This window comes from Microtus oregoni, unplaced genomic scaffold (genome assembly GCF_018167655.1).
Source record: "Microtus oregoni isolate MIOR12 unplaced genomic scaffold, Mior012 000101F_ref0000407, whole genome shotgun sequence".
NCBI classification, from domain to species: domain Eukaryota; kingdom Metazoa; phylum Chordata; class Mammalia; order Rodentia; family Cricetidae; genus Microtus; species Microtus oregoni.
Genome location: NW_024544715.1, coordinates 2,502,023 through 2,521,970, shown reverse-complemented (window position 1 = coordinate 2,521,970; position 19,948 = coordinate 2,502,023). Strand labels below are relative to the sequence as shown.

Below are 19,948 nucleotides of genomic sequence, written 5' to 3'. Positions count from 1 at the left end.
TCCATAGATATAAAACATGTGCATAAGGCAAACATGTGTTTATGTAAATATCTGTATTTATATATAAAATATGCCCCCTCTTTACCCTGCTTACTGGACTCTGCTGAACTAAAGAAAATTAGATTCCATCATCTGCTTCTGAGACTTGAACCAATAAAACAAGATTTTCTATCTGAGACTTCTACTAATAAACAATAAGAAGGGATTTTCTATTGATTTTTTAATTTTTTCTTTGTAATTCAACAGATGTACTTTGAGGCAGCTCAAGAGATAATTATCAGGTACAAAAATATCAAATTTCAACAAGTAATAAACTTTAACATATTCTAGATTATCCATATTAAATATCTGAATGGTTACCATCCAGGTGCCAGTCACTGTTTGTGAGTATATATATATATATATACACACACACACACACACACAGAGAGAGAGGAAAAGAACTCATCTCTGTGACAATTAAATAGTTCTACCTAAATGAATTTATTTGATCTTTGAAATGGAATATTTAACATACCTTACATTTAACAAAAGCAATAAAATGACATCTCAAATCACTGCAAGGAAATACTCATTTAATAAATGGTTAAACAGTTGCCTACTTATATGGGGGAAAGTTAATGCCCTAAATCATAGCAAGTAAAGTAAAATTTTAAAATGTAAGCAAATAGGAATACTTAACAAATTTGCAAGTTAGGGAGGATGCAAGACACTATGGTGGGGGGAGCTACAAAAAACCTTTAACACAATGAAAGACATCATAATCACAAGTTTTCAAAGTGATAGATGAAAAGATATGTAAGACACCAAAGAGTCAAAAGATCAACATATACATACACCTAGCACATGAGAAAATGGAGGGAACATAAACAGCCCAAAAGCACACATAAAGAACTCTGCTGGGTATTTTATAAAAAATGTTTCTATAATAGGGAAAAAAAGGCAACTCAGAAAGGAGCATCCTAAGTTAAAAGAAAAGGAAAGAAAAAAGACATTGCAAAACAGGAAAGTACAATTCTTCTCTTGCTGGACAGGAAAAAAATGAAAATATATACTGAGGTATCTGTTGGCTGTACATCAAAAATAAAGCAGAAAAAACCTACCAGATTAAAAGAAATAGGGGATAAAGTTACATAAAACATCCACTGTTTTGTAATGTGCTTGTTAATTTTTTATTTTTTGTGGAAGGCAGCAGTCTGAACGTATAGGTTCTGAGATGGTGTCTAACTGAATGCTGCTATTGAAAAGAAAGAATTCCTCCAAGTCTAAGACTTTTGTAAAAACGAGAAGCCACTCAGGTCCTTACTGACATGGCTGTGAGCAACAGAACAGCGTTTGCCTCTGCTAGTGAGGTGTGTAGACAACACAGGTTCTGCCCTGAGTGTGCGAGATGAGCTCGGCCACCACACACAGGAGCACGTGACCTGACTTCATTCTGCCCTGAAGTCACTAAAGCCCAGTGTGCACCAAATGGAGCTCGAGAATAAGACCAACAGTTGCACACGATAGAACCAGCACACTGATGTCTGAAAAGCCTTATCAATAACCACACTACTCTTGTTTGCATTTTAAGGGATGCTATAATATTTATTCACTAGATAATATGAAACTTTGACTTTTTTTCTGTATGAAAATGTCAACTTTGGTAGAAAAGCTACTGGTGAAGCTATTGTTCTTACCAGGTACCAAAGGAGTTAGGTAATCTTTGTCACCACCAATTAACAACTTGTACGAAATAGGACTGGTATAAAACAATTAAGCCTTGCAAATGCACCAGTCTCCAGGAGGGAAGTCCTGGAGGAAATTCTGCTTATTAAAATTGCAATTTTAGTTTCCATTAAAGGAGAATAAGACAACAGAAGATGGGATGGCAAGACAAATTATTTCTTAATGTCAGTTGAGCTCATTTCAAATGAGATAACGTATCTCCACCAGGTTGGGATCAGCACAATTTTGTCTCCTCACCTCATTTATCTAATTCAGTCATCTTGATTATAGCCTCATGGACTTCATTTTCAGAGAAAGAATTCTGCAAAACAGCCTACACAACACGCTGATTACCGAACAGTTAATTCTAATTAACTTGGGCATGGCAAGAGAATTTTGATCCAGTCCTAGAATACAAATACAGTCTATTTGTACTGGACTAACTCACATAAAACCCAGAGTATGGTCTCCAGACAAAATGGTAGAGTCAAAGAGATCTAATTTAAAGAAACAAATGAGAAAATTAAAATCACAAATAATTTATTCTTTCGTTAGAGTTGATACAGTTTTAAATAGAACAAAGTACACAGTGGTGGAGAGCCTGGCACAGAACCTACAAGCATTTCAATCACAACAAGGCTTCCCGTGCCTTATCTGTGCAGACTTGATGCCTATTTTCTACTGACTCACTCACACAGACACAGAGAAACCCCTCCTTTGATTACAGTATGTTGAGAACAGTGTACTTGGCATCTTCGAATTTACAGCACCCTTCTGCTCTGTTTCCAGCCAGAAGTGGCAAAATCTAACTCAATTAAAAAGAGTATGTTCTATTCCCTGGATACAGACAACTGTGAGGACACAGCAACTTACCTTTGGGCTAGATGCTTTCAAAGTCTGCTCCAACAGATGTGTTTAGAAATCTCTCAGTGCATGCTTTCCTGTCAGTGCAATGTCCCGAATCAGCTAACACAATCAGTCTCAAATAATGATTATGTATGTCATGCTTAAAAACAAGGAACCGTAAAATGCAACCTCAAGGCTTTCCATACAGATGAGAAATGCCCCATCAAACGCATTTTCCTGTTACAGTAACTAAGAGGAAGAGAGAGGAACGTGAAGATGCCCTTTACTTATACCCAATTAAGAAAGTTAAAATACAAGTGTGTAAAGTCTCCTGGACTCTTATTCTGTGCCATGAACCAATTATACTAATGTTAAAAAAACAATATGATGAGATCACCACCGAGTCCTCTTTGGTGTGCTTAGAAAGTGTCGACGGTCCTCACTAAGCTCCCTGATTCTCAAACAAGGTAAAGACCAATGCTTCTTCCTTTTCAATTATTGCTGTTTGAGAGGCTTCGTACTTCACTGACACGAACCTGCCAACACTCACAGGTGCAACATAATTATTGCCTTGCATTTTCAAACAGTATTATAAGTCATCTTTACAAAAAGGTTTTAATGCACAAAACTGGAAGGCTTTTAAAAAACTGTCTTTGTACTTAAAAACTGTATCCCAGTGCCCTTGCAAATCTGGTATATAAGAGAGATGCGCACTTCCTCTAAGACCTAACAGTAATATGGTGTGCTTCTGTCTTCTCCCTCACCTGTGTCTTACGGACACCACAGCCACCAAGCATCTACCACACTCCACATTAACAGGGTTTCTGATTCTGCCCAGTGCGTAGTGTACCGCCTTGCATATTCATCACACAAAATAAACATAATATACAAAATATTGCTGCTGTAAAAAGTGTACATTTCCCCCCCTTACAAAATAATTTGTGGAAAAGTATGAAACCCCCTTGACCTTCGTAAACATACAAAGCTGTTGACACCTTCAGCCTGCGACAGTCCATTTGGAACAGTTCCGACGTCGCAGCAAATGACTTTATGTTGATGCATTTTCTGTCCAATGTTGCCATCTAGAGTAGAAATGTGAAATCAGGTGTATCTGGTAGCTACCAAAGCCTTTACAAACTAACCCACAAAGGCTGCTTGGGGATAAGGCAGCCACTTAGCCAAAGATTTTCCCAAAAGCGAGGCAGTGGAATGGAAGGAGCCTTCACAGGTGTCCACAGTAGAAGGATGACAGTATGCTGCTAACGGAGACTGACTGGAATGTAAGGACATCTTCACTGTTGGTAATTTCCATACTGTCCCTAAAAGATAAATTTAAAAATAGAATTAGATAAGACCTTGACTTAAGTTAGCTTAAGACAAAATATTACAAATGTAATTTCAAAGTCATCATACCAGGAAAGCAAAAAATCCAAACATTTATGTATTAGGTATTATCGCTCTAATTCTCCTGATATATTCAACTGCAAATGGACTTTACAGCATAAATTACAGAAAGGAGTAGTACTTCTAAACCAGACCTGGTAGCACACGCTTGTAACCCTAGGATGGGGGCGGGGGAAGAGCAGGTGGATCTAACGGCCAGTGGAGTCAAAAAGTTTCTAGTTTCTGTGAGAAATACATAGACCCTCCCCCCACACACAGACATGCATGAATATACATAACTAAAAATTAAAAAAAATTTAAAGGGTAATTGTCGGCGTGCTGCAGTCAAGTGCCCTATGTTACAGAACCTGAGCCCAACACTGAATTCAAGTTCTAACTGCTGCTACCTTTATCCTTGTCTAAAAAGACTCCAAGACTCAGTTTCTTTTACCCACGAACTGAGAAAGTATGAGCGACATCTCCAGCTCACAACCAGGTCTCTAGTTCCGTCAGGACTATACTAATCCTACCTCTCTGCTATGACCCTAACAAGGACACAAGAAAGGCCTTTCACAATGAGCAGAGTGCCATGGTTTATGCCTGCAGTCCAAGCCACTAAGGAGGCCAAAGAGGAGTCTAGAAGTTCTTTTTTTTTTTTTTTTTTTTTTTTTGATTTTCGAGACAGGGTTTCTCCGTAGCTTTTGGTTCCTGTCTTGGAACTAGCTCTTGTAAACCAGGCTGGCCTCGAACTCACAGAGATCTGCCTGCCTCTGCCTCCCGAGTGCTGGGATTAAAGGCGTGCGCCACCACTGTCCAGCTCAGCCTAGAAGTTCTTGAGACCACGAATATAGTGACACCTTTTTTCAAAGTAAGTAAGTTAACTTATTAATTAACTGTAACACACCCAATATCAACACTGGTGGGAAAAGTCCCCTGTGCGTGTGTGCAGGGAGATTCTAATGATGGAAGCACACTGTGCACAAGTCCCCTGTGCGTGTGTGCAGGGAGATAGATTCTAATGATGGAAGTACACTGTGCACAAGTCCCCTGTGCGTGTGTGCAGGGAGATTCTAATGATGGAAGCACACTGTGCACAAGTCCCCTGTGCGTGTGTGCAGGGAGATTCTAATGATGGAAGTACACTGTGCACAAGTCCCCTGTGCGTGTGTGCAGGGAGATTCTAATGATGGAAGCACACTGTGCACAAGTCGCTGGAAAGGAGCCTGAAGACTTGAGTTCAGGATCCGGAGTTGGAAGGAGAGAATAACCCACAATGACCTGATTACCACAGGTGTGCCACACTGCCAGTATGCACATGTGAGCATGTACACATCAGTAAACATATAACAAGGTTTTCATTTACACTAATTTTTAGGGAGTTCCTTTTCTATCTAGGAAGAGACCTCTCTCATTTATTTCTGCTACATTCACTAACAGTTTCCAGAGGGCTCATCTAATTTGTTCTTCATTCTGAGACCGCTGTCCTCTGTTGTCGGTGAAGTGGTCCTGAATACAATTGCTTCTTGTGTTCTGTGTAACTGGTGGGTACAGGCCAGGAGGCAAACCTATCTCAATTGGAAAAGTGCTAGGCTTTTTCAACAGTGTTTCCAATGTTCTCTCCTGCTCACTGTAAATTCTGGGAAGGCACCCTGTGGTCTGTTTTATCACACTGAGCTGCCGTCACCTAGGAGGCAATGACACCTGGTAACTATCTAGACTTCCAGGCTGCAAGTCCAGAAGGAGGGCCATCGTCCAGCACACATCCACCATGTGCCTTCCACACTTAGGATTTAGATGAAAAATACCTGGCTGTTCAGGTACTTTAGCTTTAGTTGGATAGAAAGCCTTATCACAGAATACTAGCTAGCTATAAAGAATTGCTTATAATCACAATATGAGCAAATATCAAAGCAATTATGGCAAATAAATCAACTCAGCCTGCAAAGTGGCTTAGCAGGTGGTACCTGCTGCCAAGTGTGATGACGGCGTTCAGTCTCCAGGACCCCCAGAAGGAAGAACCGACTACCACTGGCTGTCCTCTGACCTCCACACACTGTTGCAGGAGCATGTGTGAGCACACACACACACACACGCACAATAAATAAACTTAAAATACATAAAAAGTAAAGAAGTGAGGTAACGTCTAAACTATTCTTTTCTATAGTGAGAAGAAGCCTATCAGTGACGTCCAGGGAGGGATGAATGCAGCGGGCGTTTCAAAGGTGGCACAGGGAACTTTGGGGCATGTTGAATACTTCATTATTTTGGTTTTAATGACTTCATACGCATGTATAGTTAAAATATATTAAACTATACAACGTAAATGTGTGGTTTGTTAAATGTAAATTACATAAATTAAACCTCAAGAAAGCTACTTTGTTTGTGTTTTCTGAGACAGTCTAATGTAGAGAACAGGCCTCCATCTCACTATGTCCCCAAGGATGATCATTGTGTCTCAATCTCCCCAGTGCTCAGATGACAGGCATCAGCCAATACCCTTATTATTTCAAAACAGAGAAAGGGAGACCAAGTAATTCAGTGACCAACATTCACTACTGCAGCCATATGTCAAAGCAAGTTGGGAAAGACTGCAGACAGAGGGGACAGCTTCAGGCAGAGGGAGCTGCAAACAAAAGGGCTCTGAGGTGGCCTGATGCATGTTAGAGAAGCAAGAAGCCAATGCAGGGAGGGAACAACTCATGATGTAATACACAGTGCTGAACTATATGGCAGGAGACAGAAAAGAAGTCATCTTTCCTGGGGCCTCCATGAGACTGAAGCCACCCCTGAGGGAAGGTATCAGAACTTGGCTGCTGTTATTAAAAGAGCACTCCAGGTTCTATGTGGGGAACAGCAGGATGGAGTCTAAGCCAGGAAGGAAGACCCAGTGGCAGTGGAGTGCTGACTTGAAAAGAAGAAGGTTTTAAAAAATAGTTATAGCTACTAGATACATTCTTACAAAAAGGCTATGAGATTTGTTGCTCAGCTCAGCTTTCAGTTTACCAGAGAGCGGTGCATATGCTGAGGATGAGCCAAGGCTGTCAACCCAAGCCCTGGTTACAGAGACGAAAACGTGAATGCTCTGTGGAGTGTTCACTCTCAATGCCCCACTGTAAATTTATCTGTCTGAACCATACAAACTGCCATGACGATTATATCACTACTGGGCTGAAGAACTTGCTTTGGTTTTCATTCTTTCACCCATTCTCAAAAATAAACAGAGCAGACGCTGGACAGGCATGGCCGCACACCTGGAGCCCCAGAACCCAAGGAACAAAGGGTCCGACAGCAAGCTGGCTACCTAGACAGAGGAACTGGGGTGCGCTGGGCTCAAGTGAAAGACCTTGCCCCAGTAAATGGACACACAAATGTCATACCACATGCAAATTTAAAAAACCCAGCAGATCAATAGGTATAGGATTGCTCAGTGATCCCTTAGATCCCTAAGCACTCTAATCTAGCAAGTCACAGATCAACAGGAGTTCTGTGGAGGACTGCTCAATGATTTATGAAATACCTAAACTCTCTCATCTAGCAAATCAGATGGACTAAGAAGGAAGAGCTGCAATAGCAGAAGTAGGAGACTGACCTAAAGACCTAACAAGGGCAATTCTAGAGAATCAAGTGCCCTCTTCTGACCTTTACAGGCACTGCGTACAAACAGTGCACAGACATACATGTGGGCAAAAGACCCACAGACACAATATAAGCCAAAATAAATAAATAAATGAAATAAAACTTAACTTCTGCCGTCCCCTCTAACCCTCCTCTACTTAGAAGCAGGCACGGCTTATGCACCCTTCCCCTGTGTGTCAGTCTCTTGTACTCTTGTCTTTACTTGAAAGACAAGAGGGGCTGCAAGCTGACGGAGGGCAGGGAGCACCCACCGCTTGTGGTTCTAACGCTAGTTAATGCAGCATCTGGGCTGTCCCTCGGATGAGAACATCTACAGTGGCCTCAGAGCCCTCCTTTATAACTATATACAATTCCATGTTCTACACTCCCTATTTAGTACCTTACAAGTTGTGAATCTATCAAAACATCCTCACTGAAAACCCATGCACAAATCTGAAGCAGTCAATAGCCAATAAATCATTCCCGCAACAAAAGAGAGTGAGAACAAGGGCATTCCTAAGTGCCTATGGCACACATTACAGGTTTTAGAAGTCTGACTGAAAAGAGGAAACTTAGATAAATAAGATACATTTCAACATTTGAAATCTAAGGGTAGAGAAAAAGACGTGATGATAGATACACGCGGAAGGACTACGCAGAGACGTTCAAATGCAAGAGCTCTGACAGCAAAGGTGTGCCAGGTGAGCTGCACAGAGCTGAGAAAGGCCTGGGCCAAATGCACTCTCAACAATATGGGAGACAGCAGGGAAACACTCATGGACAGTGCGTCCAAGGACAATGAGCTGGTATCTTATTTCAAGTTGTTTCACAAGTAAGAGGAGCTGCTATTGAACAGTGCTGGCATTCCAAAATATTTTAAAGTAGTTATACTATTTGGAGTGGGACAGTGACTAGCAAACAAGAAAAGGGGGCTTGACAACTCTTGCCTGAAAGTCCACTTCCTGCAGGCTGGGACTGGTGGATCATGAGTTCAAAAGCAGTTTGGGCAACATAGTGAAATCTTGACTCAAAAATCAGTAAAACAAACAACAAAAGTCCATGGTGATGAAGAGCAATATGGTGGCTCCACGGGGGCAGGGGGACACCTAACTTACCTGGTCGTACCCATAAGGCCTCTGCTGGGGTGGCTGGGGTGGTCCCGGCTGTGCTGCTCTGTAGCCCCCATACTGCTGACCTTGACCCTGAGGATAATTAGGATACTGAGGACCTGGAGCACCCTGGGAAGGACCTGCAAGACAGTAACACCGACAAACCTGAGCAGAGCAGGGTTAGAGGGGACGGCAGAAGTTAAGTTCCATTTCATTTATTTCTTTATTTTGACTTATATTGGGTCTGTGGGTGTCTTGGCCACATGTATGTAATCCTCCACAATTTCAGGGAAGATTTCAAATAAGATGTTACTACATTCTTGTGTCTAAACTAAAAAGGACAGTTTGGCACCTTGACCAAGGTTAATGGTTGTAGTAGAAGTGAAATACTGGAAAGAAACGTCAAGACGGGAATCCCCGTCAATGACGGGAGGTCAAACACTGGAATCCCAGTCAATGGCGGGAGGTCAAACACTGGAATCCCCGTCAATGGCGGGAGGTCAAACACTGGAATCCCCGTCAATGGCGGGAGGTCAAACACTGGAATCCCCGTCAATGACGGGAGGTCAAACACTGGAATCCCTGTCAATGACGGGAGGCACTAAATATGCACTGGGAGCTGGTAGGACAGACTCAAGATGCAATAAGGCCAGGGCGACTCGTGATAACAGCAAAGCTCACCTCTGCTTCTATCCGTCAGCCAGTATAACCAAGAAGCAGGTCCAAATAACGACATAATTTATGAATAAAGTTGGGGAATTAATGACATTTCTAACTGTGTGACTAAATTTACATTTGAAGTCATCAAAATGACAGGATTCTACCACCATTAGTAAGCTTATCTCCATAGGACACTGCTGCTCTTGCAGAAGACACGGGTTTTTTTCCCAGCATCCACATGGAAGTTCACAACTGCCTCTAACTCCAGTTCCAAGGGATCCCATGGCCCCTTCTAACCTCCTGAAACACCACACACACACAATGCACATTCATACATGCAGGCAAAACACTCATCCCCATGCAATACAACTAAATAAATCTTAATTACACTCTGAGAAGCAATCACTGTTAACACCTTAACTTTACCCATTAACCAATAATAAGACCCAGAAACAACAAGGGGCTGACTCCGCTGGCTAGGCAGGCGCTCCTACTACTTTACAACAACTGGGAGGATGTTTTCTCAAGCAGAAGCTGACAGCTTAGGCACTTCAATGTCTTCTCCCACAGCCACTTTACACCTACCATAAACACAATGACTGGAGACAATCTCACAAGAGGATAATCAATTTTCAACCTCAAATAAATTCTACCAGGTTACTCAATTATTGCATATTCAATTTTTTTTTTTTTTGAGACAAAATGTCTCTGTAACTTTTGAGCCTGCCCTGGAACTAGCTGTTGTAGACCAGGCTGGCCTTGAACTCACAGAGATCCGCCTGCTTCTGTCTCCCCAGTGCTGGGATTAAAGGCGTGACCACCACTGCCTGGCTCACACATTCAATTATTAACTCTAAATTAGAAGAGAGTTCGACAAGAGAGGCCTATAAAGGAGCATGATGGGAAGATCCTTTAGGGTTCTTGGTATACAACAAATAGTATTTAATGATAATTCTTCTGTCTTCTTCCAGTAAAAACTATTTTTCACAAACCTGTATGTTTAGCTCATTTAATGACATCAAAGTTGTTTTCATGCAATTTCAATAAAATTGATTTGACATACAAAAGTCATGAAAAGGAAATGCCATTTAGGAGAGGCAAGAAATGTCTTTGAGAACAGAAGAAAACCATGAACAACAACTTCTCAACATATCTATTTAGACTTCTCTTCCTTGGGAAAGACATGATGCCACAGAGTGTTAACGCACACCCTGGGAGGACAAAAGAATCTTGGCCTCGGGGAAGGGTTCTTCCTTCTCACCATAAGCAAAGATGGTTCCAGACAATAGAAAACACCAATAGTCCAAAGTAATTCATTACTCCTGGGACAAGCAGAGCACGTTAGTGCTGGCAAGCAGCTGCCGTGCACCAAACACTCATCTCATGCTCTACATGCAAAATGGTCAAAGACACAGACAGATCATCAAATAGAATTATTTCAAGGCGGATGTTCTAATAGACTTTTCGGTACTAAAAGTATTAGGAATTAAATCTAGAGCCTTGTGCATTCCAAGCAAAGAAAGCCGGCAGAGCTCTTCACAGGAAACACAGCTGTACTTTCCCTATCCTCTGTATGATGCACACATTTAGGAAATACTCCCTCAGATGTGTGAAGTGCTTTGAACTAAAACGACACATTGCCTTTATGGATTCTGAGTAATCTTTCCCTTTGCACTAAAAAAGAAATTTTTATAGTAACAGCTACTTGTGTACCTAATTATCATTAATCTAAACTCATACAAAGCTGCCTCCTGTTCATACATGTCAAACAGACCCACAAATTCATTCTTGCTTTTAAAGTAACTGTTACCTTACTGTTAAACAATGTCTTGAGTCTGTAGCCATTTCTGAATGGATTATTAGTTTACCTAAGAGGAACATCTGTGTGACTGTGTCTATGGTATGTGCTCACATGTATGTACATGCTCATGTTAAATCTGTTTCCTTTTTTGAGACAGACTCTCACTGGCTGATTCACTGGGTAAAATTCAGTGCTGCCCAAGGGACCCTCCTGCCCCTGCCTCTTCAGTAACGTGACTAAGGATGAGTACCCTTTGGTGGGTGCTGAGGTTCTGACTCAGGTCCTCATCCTTATGCGGTAAACACTTTTACCAACTCAATCATTTTCCCCATGCCTTTAAAAGGAACAGTCTAAAACAATGGGGCTAAAATAATGCGTATAGAATTAAATGGGCTGGAGAGAGATGACGCAGTAGATAGGGAGGGACACTTGTCACCAGACCTGATAACCTGAGTTCAATTTCCAGGACACATATGGTAGAAAGAAGCGACTCCTACAAGTTGTCCTGTGACTTCTACAAGTGCACTGTTTCACATGTATTCACACATGCACAATAAATAAATGCTTAAAAATTAAAATAAAATGGAGGTTAAATACCACTTGTATATTACAAGAACAACCATGACATCTTTTCATAGGGAAGAAAAATAAAGTAGTTCTCACCATAGCCCTGCTGCTGCCCTGGGTAGCCCTGCTGCCCTGGGTACTGCTGCTGCTGCGGTGGGTACCCTTGCTGTGGAGGTGCTCCTTGATAAGCATCTTGCTGTTGGCCGTACTGTGAGTTTCCTACAGAAGAAACGGAGAGGAGGAGAACAAAGGACTGAGAAGTCTGCCTAGTTAAAGTTTTTGCTTTTCCCTCTAAGATGCACAGCCAACAATACAAGAACAAAATGAAATGCCATATTGATTTTTAAAAAGTTAACAAAACAAAGAAAAAACTCAAACCAAACAGAAGGATTTCGGCCAAACAAACTGCAGTTAAAGCCAATGTGCAAGGTTGAACTGCAGCTCTTTCAGCGCCTCTGCCATACGAGCATTACAGTTACTGGAGCACCACAGTCCTAAGATCATGACTATGCTAAATAAAATAAAAAAGACAAAATTAAAGACAGCTACAAGAGCACACACTAGCTACATGACATCAGCAAGCTGTTCCCTAAAGGCACTATGCTGAGATGTAAATAATACATATGTACAAACACACACGAGGGGTAAGGGGAGTGGGGATTGATGGATTTATGTTCAAAGAGGAAATTTCCACGGAGCAAAAAAGCATTTCTCAGTGTTTTAGTCTTTTTACTGCTGTTAGAAATGGCACGTCACGGTTACGTTCTAAGTATCTGTAAGGTTGTTCTGGGACCCTGTAACTTTCCAGACAGCCAGCAACTTAGTGCTCTTCAAGAGCTCTGCGTGGGAAACACTGTCCTGCACAAGAACTGCATTCCTGGAAAGGGGTGTGCGTGTGTCCGTGTGTGAAGGTATATAGATACCTCCTTCGTAGTAATGTGGTGAGGAATCCTCGTAAGGCCTATCGTAGCCTTGTTCAGGATACGACGGTTGCTGATAACCGTAATCACTATGACCTACATCAATTCGACAAGAGACAGGAAGAAACGTTAATGGCCACTGAGTGAAAACCCTACAATTAAACTTTAAGATAAAACTGAAGAAAAGAAAGAAAAAGAAATGGAAATACATAAAAAATAATTTTAATTGCATTAGAAGTATTTACCAACGTGAATGCTTTCACAGTGAGCTAAAGTGCACTTTCTCAAAGCAAAGAGCAGCAGTTTTAGAAATGTCACACTCACTCTCTTAACTCTGATAATCCTCACTGAGGGGGAAAACCTTACACTCTATGTTTAAAAAGAAAATTAGAACATTTAGGCCTCTCACATGTGAGTACATCAAGTTAAATCAGAATGAACAAAAGATGTAATTATCATATTTTTCAAACCCCTGTTCTGCTGGTCACCACTTCCACAGCTTATGTTAAAAACAACACAAATTATATAAGAGGTCCTTAAGTTTTCCCCCTGAAAGAAGCTGAAGTGAGTTCTTAACACTCTAGATTTTATTGCATCAAGTACAAGTGTTTTTCACAGTATTTTCAGATACAAGAAAAAACTTTAAGATAGCGTCTCTCACCCTGGCTTCTTTGAACTCTCTGTAGACCAGACTGGCCTCAAACTCACAGGGATCCACTTGCCTGTGCAGCCCAAGTAAAAATGTATTTCTTAATGCTGTCATTTTAGGCATCTTAAGAAATATTTCTAGAGTATCTTGAATATAAAAGTTCATAAGATTTGTTTACTAAATTAGAGAACACCTTAAATTTATGACACAGCAACTTTAACTGGTAGACTATTTTCTTATTCTTTTAAGTTTCACTTTTTAAAAAAATATAGGAACTAATGTTTTCAGTTGCTAACACATAGTACTAACGTTCTGCGAATGCATAATCAGGAGGAAGGGCTACCGTCACAGATAAATGTTACACTCCTTGTGTTAGTACTGGAGACCAGAGTTCTGCTGGGGTCCATCATGCCCATGCCGCCCCTAAGCACTGTCTACTGCTGCTCTCCTGCTTTTATTGAGGGTTTGCAGTTACAATCTGAGAGCAATGTTCACTGCTAGCCCTCTGCTGAAAAACTCAGCCAGATATTCATCCAGGTATTTACGGACATGATTATTTCTGAACATGAAAACAGATACTCAATTTTGCCTAAGAAAATACAACTGTTGACATAAACGGAATACTCTATATATGTCAAGACGTACTTATACACACCTGTAAAAACATAACCATTTAAATTTAAAACATAGCAGCATAAGTAATTATAACTTTTAAACTTTAATATTTACAAAAGTAGTGTGTCTACTTTGAATAGAAAGGTTTAAAATAAGATAAATTTTACATTGAAGAAATAATCAAGACCAAAAACTACCAAGTTCAACATAACTGCTTAAGATGTACATTAAGGTTGATCTAAAAATTAATTTATTCTCAGACTAATTATGTTTACCAGGTAATTATCACCTTTTAAATTTTTCTGTAAACATACTATTAGCTTATTAAAGTTTCTAAATTAAAAAACTTAATATATCTACATAGAAATAAGGGAAGAAAGAAAGAACAACATTCTTACTATTTCATGGCAAGAAAATTTGAGATAAAGATACTGTTTTAACCAGAATTACCTAGATATACCATCATTACTAATAAATGTTTATTGTGTATAAAGTTCTCTCTGCTTTATCAGGAACTCTGTGGTGACAGTCGGTGTCTAAAGCAGATGTCCCTGCATCCTTTAAACGCTGATGGAAAGCGGCAGAGGAAGTGCCTTTGTAACAAGCCAAACTCCATCTTCTTGCTAGCTTGCACTAGGTTCTAGCCAAGGGGTCCTAACATTTTACCCTAACATTTCTTTGCCACATAATGTAAATTTAAAATAACAATGGAATTTACTCGACAGATCAATATTTTGGCAAAGCAGTTCATTAGACAAATCACTGTGATACAGTCACTGTCACTTTAGCAGTTCTGTAAAGATTTAGAAATGCACGATAGAAATCTACTTGTGTACTTTCTTAGCATGTAGTTCTTCCTCAGTACAGTCAGCATCGCATAGTTACCTTCCCTTTAAAGAGGGCTGGGGGAAGCCCCAAACTAAAAATCGCAATGTTCTGTTTGCTCAGTACTAGTCCGTGTGCCTGTCTCTTGTAGACACACCTTTTCTCAAAGGCAAACACATAAGCTACAGTTCTTTCACAAGAATGTAACATTAAATAAAATGAAAAATATTCAGGAATTATATATTCTATAGTTCTACAGAGCCATAGTCTTTAAACTAATTGGTGAAACCTTATAGCATGTGAATTAAATCTCTACAAAGATATTACAGAAGAAGAAGGAGAAGAAGGAGGAGGGGGGGAGGAGGAGGAGGGAGAGGAGGAGGGGGGAGGAGGAGGAGGTGGGGAGGAGGAGGGGGAAGGGGAGGGGAGGGGAGGGGAGGGGAGGGAGGGAGGGAGGGAGGGAGGGAGGAAGGAAGGAAGGAAAGGAGGGATCAGTAACGTTTGCGTCAGGTTCAAATGAACCATCCCAAATATAAAAAGATGTTCATTTTATGTGAGAAAACATTCTAGTGACAGAATGCACCTCCTGATGGCACTAACAATAACTACAAATATGCTCTGAATTAGTTACAAACAAATGCGTTTACTGTTGGTACTGTAGAAAACCCAAATGTCTCTAAATGAAGAAACGAGACGTAGTTTCTTCACCCTTCATTAAACTATGAAATGCTGTCTACATCAAGACTGGGCAGGGATAGAAAACGGGAAGGTTAGCATTAGGAGAGGTTACCATCAGGGTAATACTGCTGGTTCATGCCTTCTGGAGGACCTTGTCCACCATGACTGTATTGGTCCCCATAATAGTCTTCCTGGCCTGAGAACTGCTGTGGTGGGCCTGAAAAACCACAACCAGTCAAGACGTAAATCATTTGTTCTCTATGGCATCACAGGTGCTCTTCCTAATCTCATGCTACGAGAGACTACTCCTCAGCTGCAGACCCCTCCAGTGCTCTGGCCCTTCTGACACTCTTAATGACTTCCACACACACTTACATATACACACAGCAGGTCCACAAGTCACATTTACAAAGTCAATCTAAGACCATACAAATAATATCCAACAATACCAACTCAGACAAACAGCCTCTCAGAGGGGCTGAAGCTGGTAGGAAGCTCGTTTCTTTTGGCTTTAGTTAGAGCACTTTGTAAAATTGGCTTTGTTCTTGGTCATATATTTAGTAGCTTCTTTAAAAAGGCATTTTCTGTTATAAATTTTGATAGAAAGCTTTATGATGTAATAGTTTCCTAAAAAATACCAGATAAAAGGAAGCTGTGTGCTGGGAAGCTCCTCTATGCCTCAAGACTCCTGCATCCTAAACCCTGCTACCTTAGGGGTGTAAGGGGAATCCAAAAAAGCCCTCGATTTACCTAGATAAAAAGTTCATTAAAACATAAAGCCTTTCAATTGCTGTTATTTACATTAAGTAAGGAACGGTCCAAATGGCCTCTCACCCTGCTGCGGTGGTCTATATGGAGGCATCTGTCTCTGGCCCATCATGTGGTTGCCTTGGTTAACTTGACCCATCATGCCCATGGGGGGCTGCTGTCCTTGGTAGTGCTGCCCACCTCCAGGTGGCATGTTGTACTGCTGCGAAGGAGGCTGCTGATGCATCATGGGACCTGAGGATATATAAAACATTAACACACAATATTCTGGTATAACACTTCAACAACTTAAGAAAGATGCAACAATGTCTTACAACATAAGTCACAAAATGTGCAATCTAACAAAGGAAACGGTTCAAGGATGAGTGAGTCTTTGCACAAAGCTCACACACCCAGATTCATGTGCAAGGAAAACAAGCAAATCTCAGGGCCACTGACATCATTTTCCAAAAGTCAAAATGTAGACAGTAAACAACCTCTTCCTGAACATGGGCATTTTCTACACCGTGTTACCTATACCATCTTTCAAGCTGGGCGGTGGTGGCGCACGCCTTTAATCCCAGCACTTGGGAGGCAGAGGCAGGCGGATCTCTGTGAGTTCGAGACCAGCCTGGTCTACAGAGCGAGTACCAGGACAGGCTCCAAAACCACAGAGAAACCCTGTCTCAAAAAACCAAAAAAAAAACAAAAAACAAAAAAACAAAACAAAAAAAAACAAAAAACCTATACCATCTTTCCAGACAAAGTATCTTACTATAGTATTAGAAAACCTAAGAAAAGTAAAGCTCCACAAATGTTAAACCAACAAAAGAAACAAACTTCTGGATTTCCATTTCTTTTTTTTTGCAGAGGGGAGATAAAGATTTATTTACTTGCACGTATGCGAGCTTGCAGGATTTCTGCACATCATATATACATGCAGGAGCCCAAGGAGGCTGGAGAAGGGCATGTGATCCCACAGAGCAGGGAGCATGAATGTTGGGAAGGGAAATCAGGTCCTCTGTAAGAGCAGCAAGCACTCTTAACTACCCACCATCCCTCTGATCCTACCCTTTTATTCTTCTTAATAGACATTTATTCAACTCTGGTAGGTAGAAACCTGTAAAAGCACTTCACAAACAGATAATTTGAACCCTTTGAGGACAAAATTTCAAAAAAGAATCTTTCCCTTTCCAAAATCTCCAAAGTTTTATAAACTTGAAATCAAAGGACTAAAATGTTTCTTTTTTAAGTTAAAATGTATCTGTGTATATGGGTGTGTGCCTCTATGTACCAAGTGCCTGCATACTCAGAGGTGGAAGAGGACACAGATCCCCTAGAACTGGAGTTACAAACACTTGTTGGCTGCCATGTGGATTCTGGGAACTGAACCAGAGTCCTTTCTTTCTGAGGGCAGCTAAGCCTTCTCTTCAGCCTCCAGGACTAAAGTGAAATTGAATGAAACTTATGCCCTGGCAATGCTGAAGCAGGCATGGGCGGTCCGTATATGGTGGTTCTGTTGAACTTGTCCATATTGGGTTTCATGGTCTAAGTTGATGAGGACGACTGACCAGGCCTCTTCCTCAAAAGAGCACCAGATCTCATTACAGAGGGCTGTGTAAGCCACCATGTGGTTGCTGGGAATTGAACTCAGGACCTTTGGAAGAGCAGTCAGTGCTCTTAATCACTGAGCCATCTCTTAAACCCTCTCACCCTGCCCCTTGCCTCCCCACCCTAAAAACTACCAGGAAAAGGAATGTAATAGAGCATGGCTCAGAAAACAGACCTATACAGTCTCCAGAGAGAGAGGCCAGGACACAGAAGGGCCACTGCTGCAGCACACAGTGAGGATGTGCCGTCCCACACTGTCACCTAGCAGTGCAAACTGTCCCCTTAGAGGGCCTCAGAGCTCCTCACTCTACTCTCTCACCACGGCAGTCTCGGGAGTGTTGTCTGTGGATGCCACTTACCCTCACTCAGGGGTGACAAGACCAGAGAGCATAGGGAAGTTCTCCAGGCAAAAGCGACACAGATGAGTCAGAGGCTCGTTAATAATTTAAACAAACATTATAACAGCCAAGCGAGCCCACTCCTGTAAGTTTCCAGGAACAACGTGAGCCTGAAACTTTACCTCCCTGACAATGTGACCAACTGTTTGGTCTCAAGAAATGCGTTTTCAGAGCTATTTTTTTTCCTATCCACTTTTGTCTGTTCGGCTTTGCTTCAGATTCTTTTCTCTCTAGTTTTTAATTTCATAACTATACACTTTCCGAGCTTACTCTGAAGTCATCAATGTGGAGATGAGCTCCTCAGAGCAAGGAGAAGGTGGCTCAGTAAGAGGTGAGGAAGCAAGCCCGAGATCCGGCACAGAAACCCTCAAGCCTTCACTCGCACTTCCCATGACCCTCTGGCAACCAAGGAATCCAGACACCAAGACCAGACAGCTAACAGTACTCAGCAAAGGGACAGACAGACCTCAAGTCCAAGGTCAAAGTGCATGCCTGCTTTTTTCTACATTTTTTTTTCACTTGCGCTTCTCAAAAATAAGGTTTAACAGAGTTCACAGACCCAAAGCAAACTTGGCCACAGGAAAGGTCTAAAACAGCCATTCATTTCACTGAATTTATTGCCAAAAATTAAAAATTTGAGAATTTAAATGTGCAGCATGCACATGCCTAGAGTCTGAAGAGGCACTGAAGTCCCTGGAACTAGACTTACAACTGCTCTGTGGGTGCTGGGAACCGAACCCAGGTCTTCTAAAACAGCAGCAAGTGTTCATCCCTCTAGACTCATAAACTTAAAACTCTCAAGTACATTTCCTATATGATAAGGTATTTATGATGCTATTACTCATAATTTTATTGACAACCTCACTGTGCCTTTGCATAATTTCACTTTCAAGAAATGAAGGCTTCTTTACCTTAGTTTTGGTCTAAAAAAATTTTTCAAAGAACTCTTAGCTTAGAAGTAATAGTTATAGCTAAACCATATCTGTATACTGGAGCCAAAATTAGAGGGGTGGAATCCACAAACATCCAGCACAACGACACTCGAAAGTTCCTCCCGGAGAAAAGCAGTTCCAGCAGAGTCACAGCCAGGCAAGACCACACCATGAGCCCTGTCTCTTAGGACTGCCAGCAGCTCCAATCCCAAAGAGATCAACAACCACTTTCCTTTATTCTGTCACTTCCCTCTTGGGACCTTGACACCATTCAGATCAGGCTCTGCACCACCCTCTGGAAGGCTTAACCACAGAGACCCGAGAACCCCCCTTGTCATTGTTTAGAATGCATGTTGTTTTCCTAACACACCAATGGAAACAAAGGCTACCAATTCGAAGAATGCACACTACAGAGAAAGGCAGGCTTGCAAAATGAATCCATTACAGATAATCATTTTCGGCAAATAACAGCAACATGTCCTTTTTCCCTTCACAGATATTCCTTGTTTTTACATAAATTATTTTGATATTGGGTATACTACAAAGTATGATAATACATAAAGATATATAATACTTTATTAACCTAGAATATATTTTCAAGTTGTCTGCAAAGGACATAAAACAAATACTCACCATCCATTTTGAATTTTACAACTTATCACACCATTTATAATTGCAATTCTATATTAAACACATGAAAAATAGCCCCAAATGCTACATCTTATATTACTGGAATCCTTAACTCCAGTGAGAATTTTGTCAAGAAAAACATTTGAATGCTTCTTATTCTGTAGCAGGCCAAGGCCAGGCGCCTGGGTGACTGACAGGTGACTGGTACTGTCACCATCACACTCAGACAAAAAGAACTTACAGATGTTAGAGTTC

The 19,948-nt window shown here is 41.1% G+C and overlaps 1 protein-coding gene across 3 annotated transcripts in view; it reads right to left on the bottom strand.

The window, feature by feature from the left end:
- Nucleotides 1–2,230: 2,230 nt before the first annotated feature.
- LOC121443162 (protein SSXT) overlaps nt 2,231–19,948 on the bottom strand; it is a 55,637-nt gene continuing 37,919 nt past the window's right edge. Inside the window, exons 6-11 of one of the 3 annotated variants that reach the window (XM_041644839.1) lie at nt 16,210–16,377; nt 15,488–15,592; nt 12,612–12,704; nt 11,785–11,907; nt 8,667–8,800; nt 2,231–3,872 (exon numbers count right to left, since the gene is read on the bottom strand). In XM_041644839.1, coding sequence (XP_041500773.1) covers nt 3,846–3,872; nt 8,667–8,800; nt 11,785–11,907; nt 12,612–12,704; nt 15,488–15,592; nt 16,210–16,377 — 650 coding nt within the window. In that variant the 3' untranslated portion in view covers nt 2,231–3,845. The remainder of the gene's footprint in view (nt 3,873–8,666; nt 8,801–11,784; nt 11,908–12,611; nt 12,705–15,487; nt 15,593–16,209; nt 16,378–19,948) is intronic. The other 2 variants (XM_041644840.1, XM_041644841.1) reach the window with 2 other exon arrangements.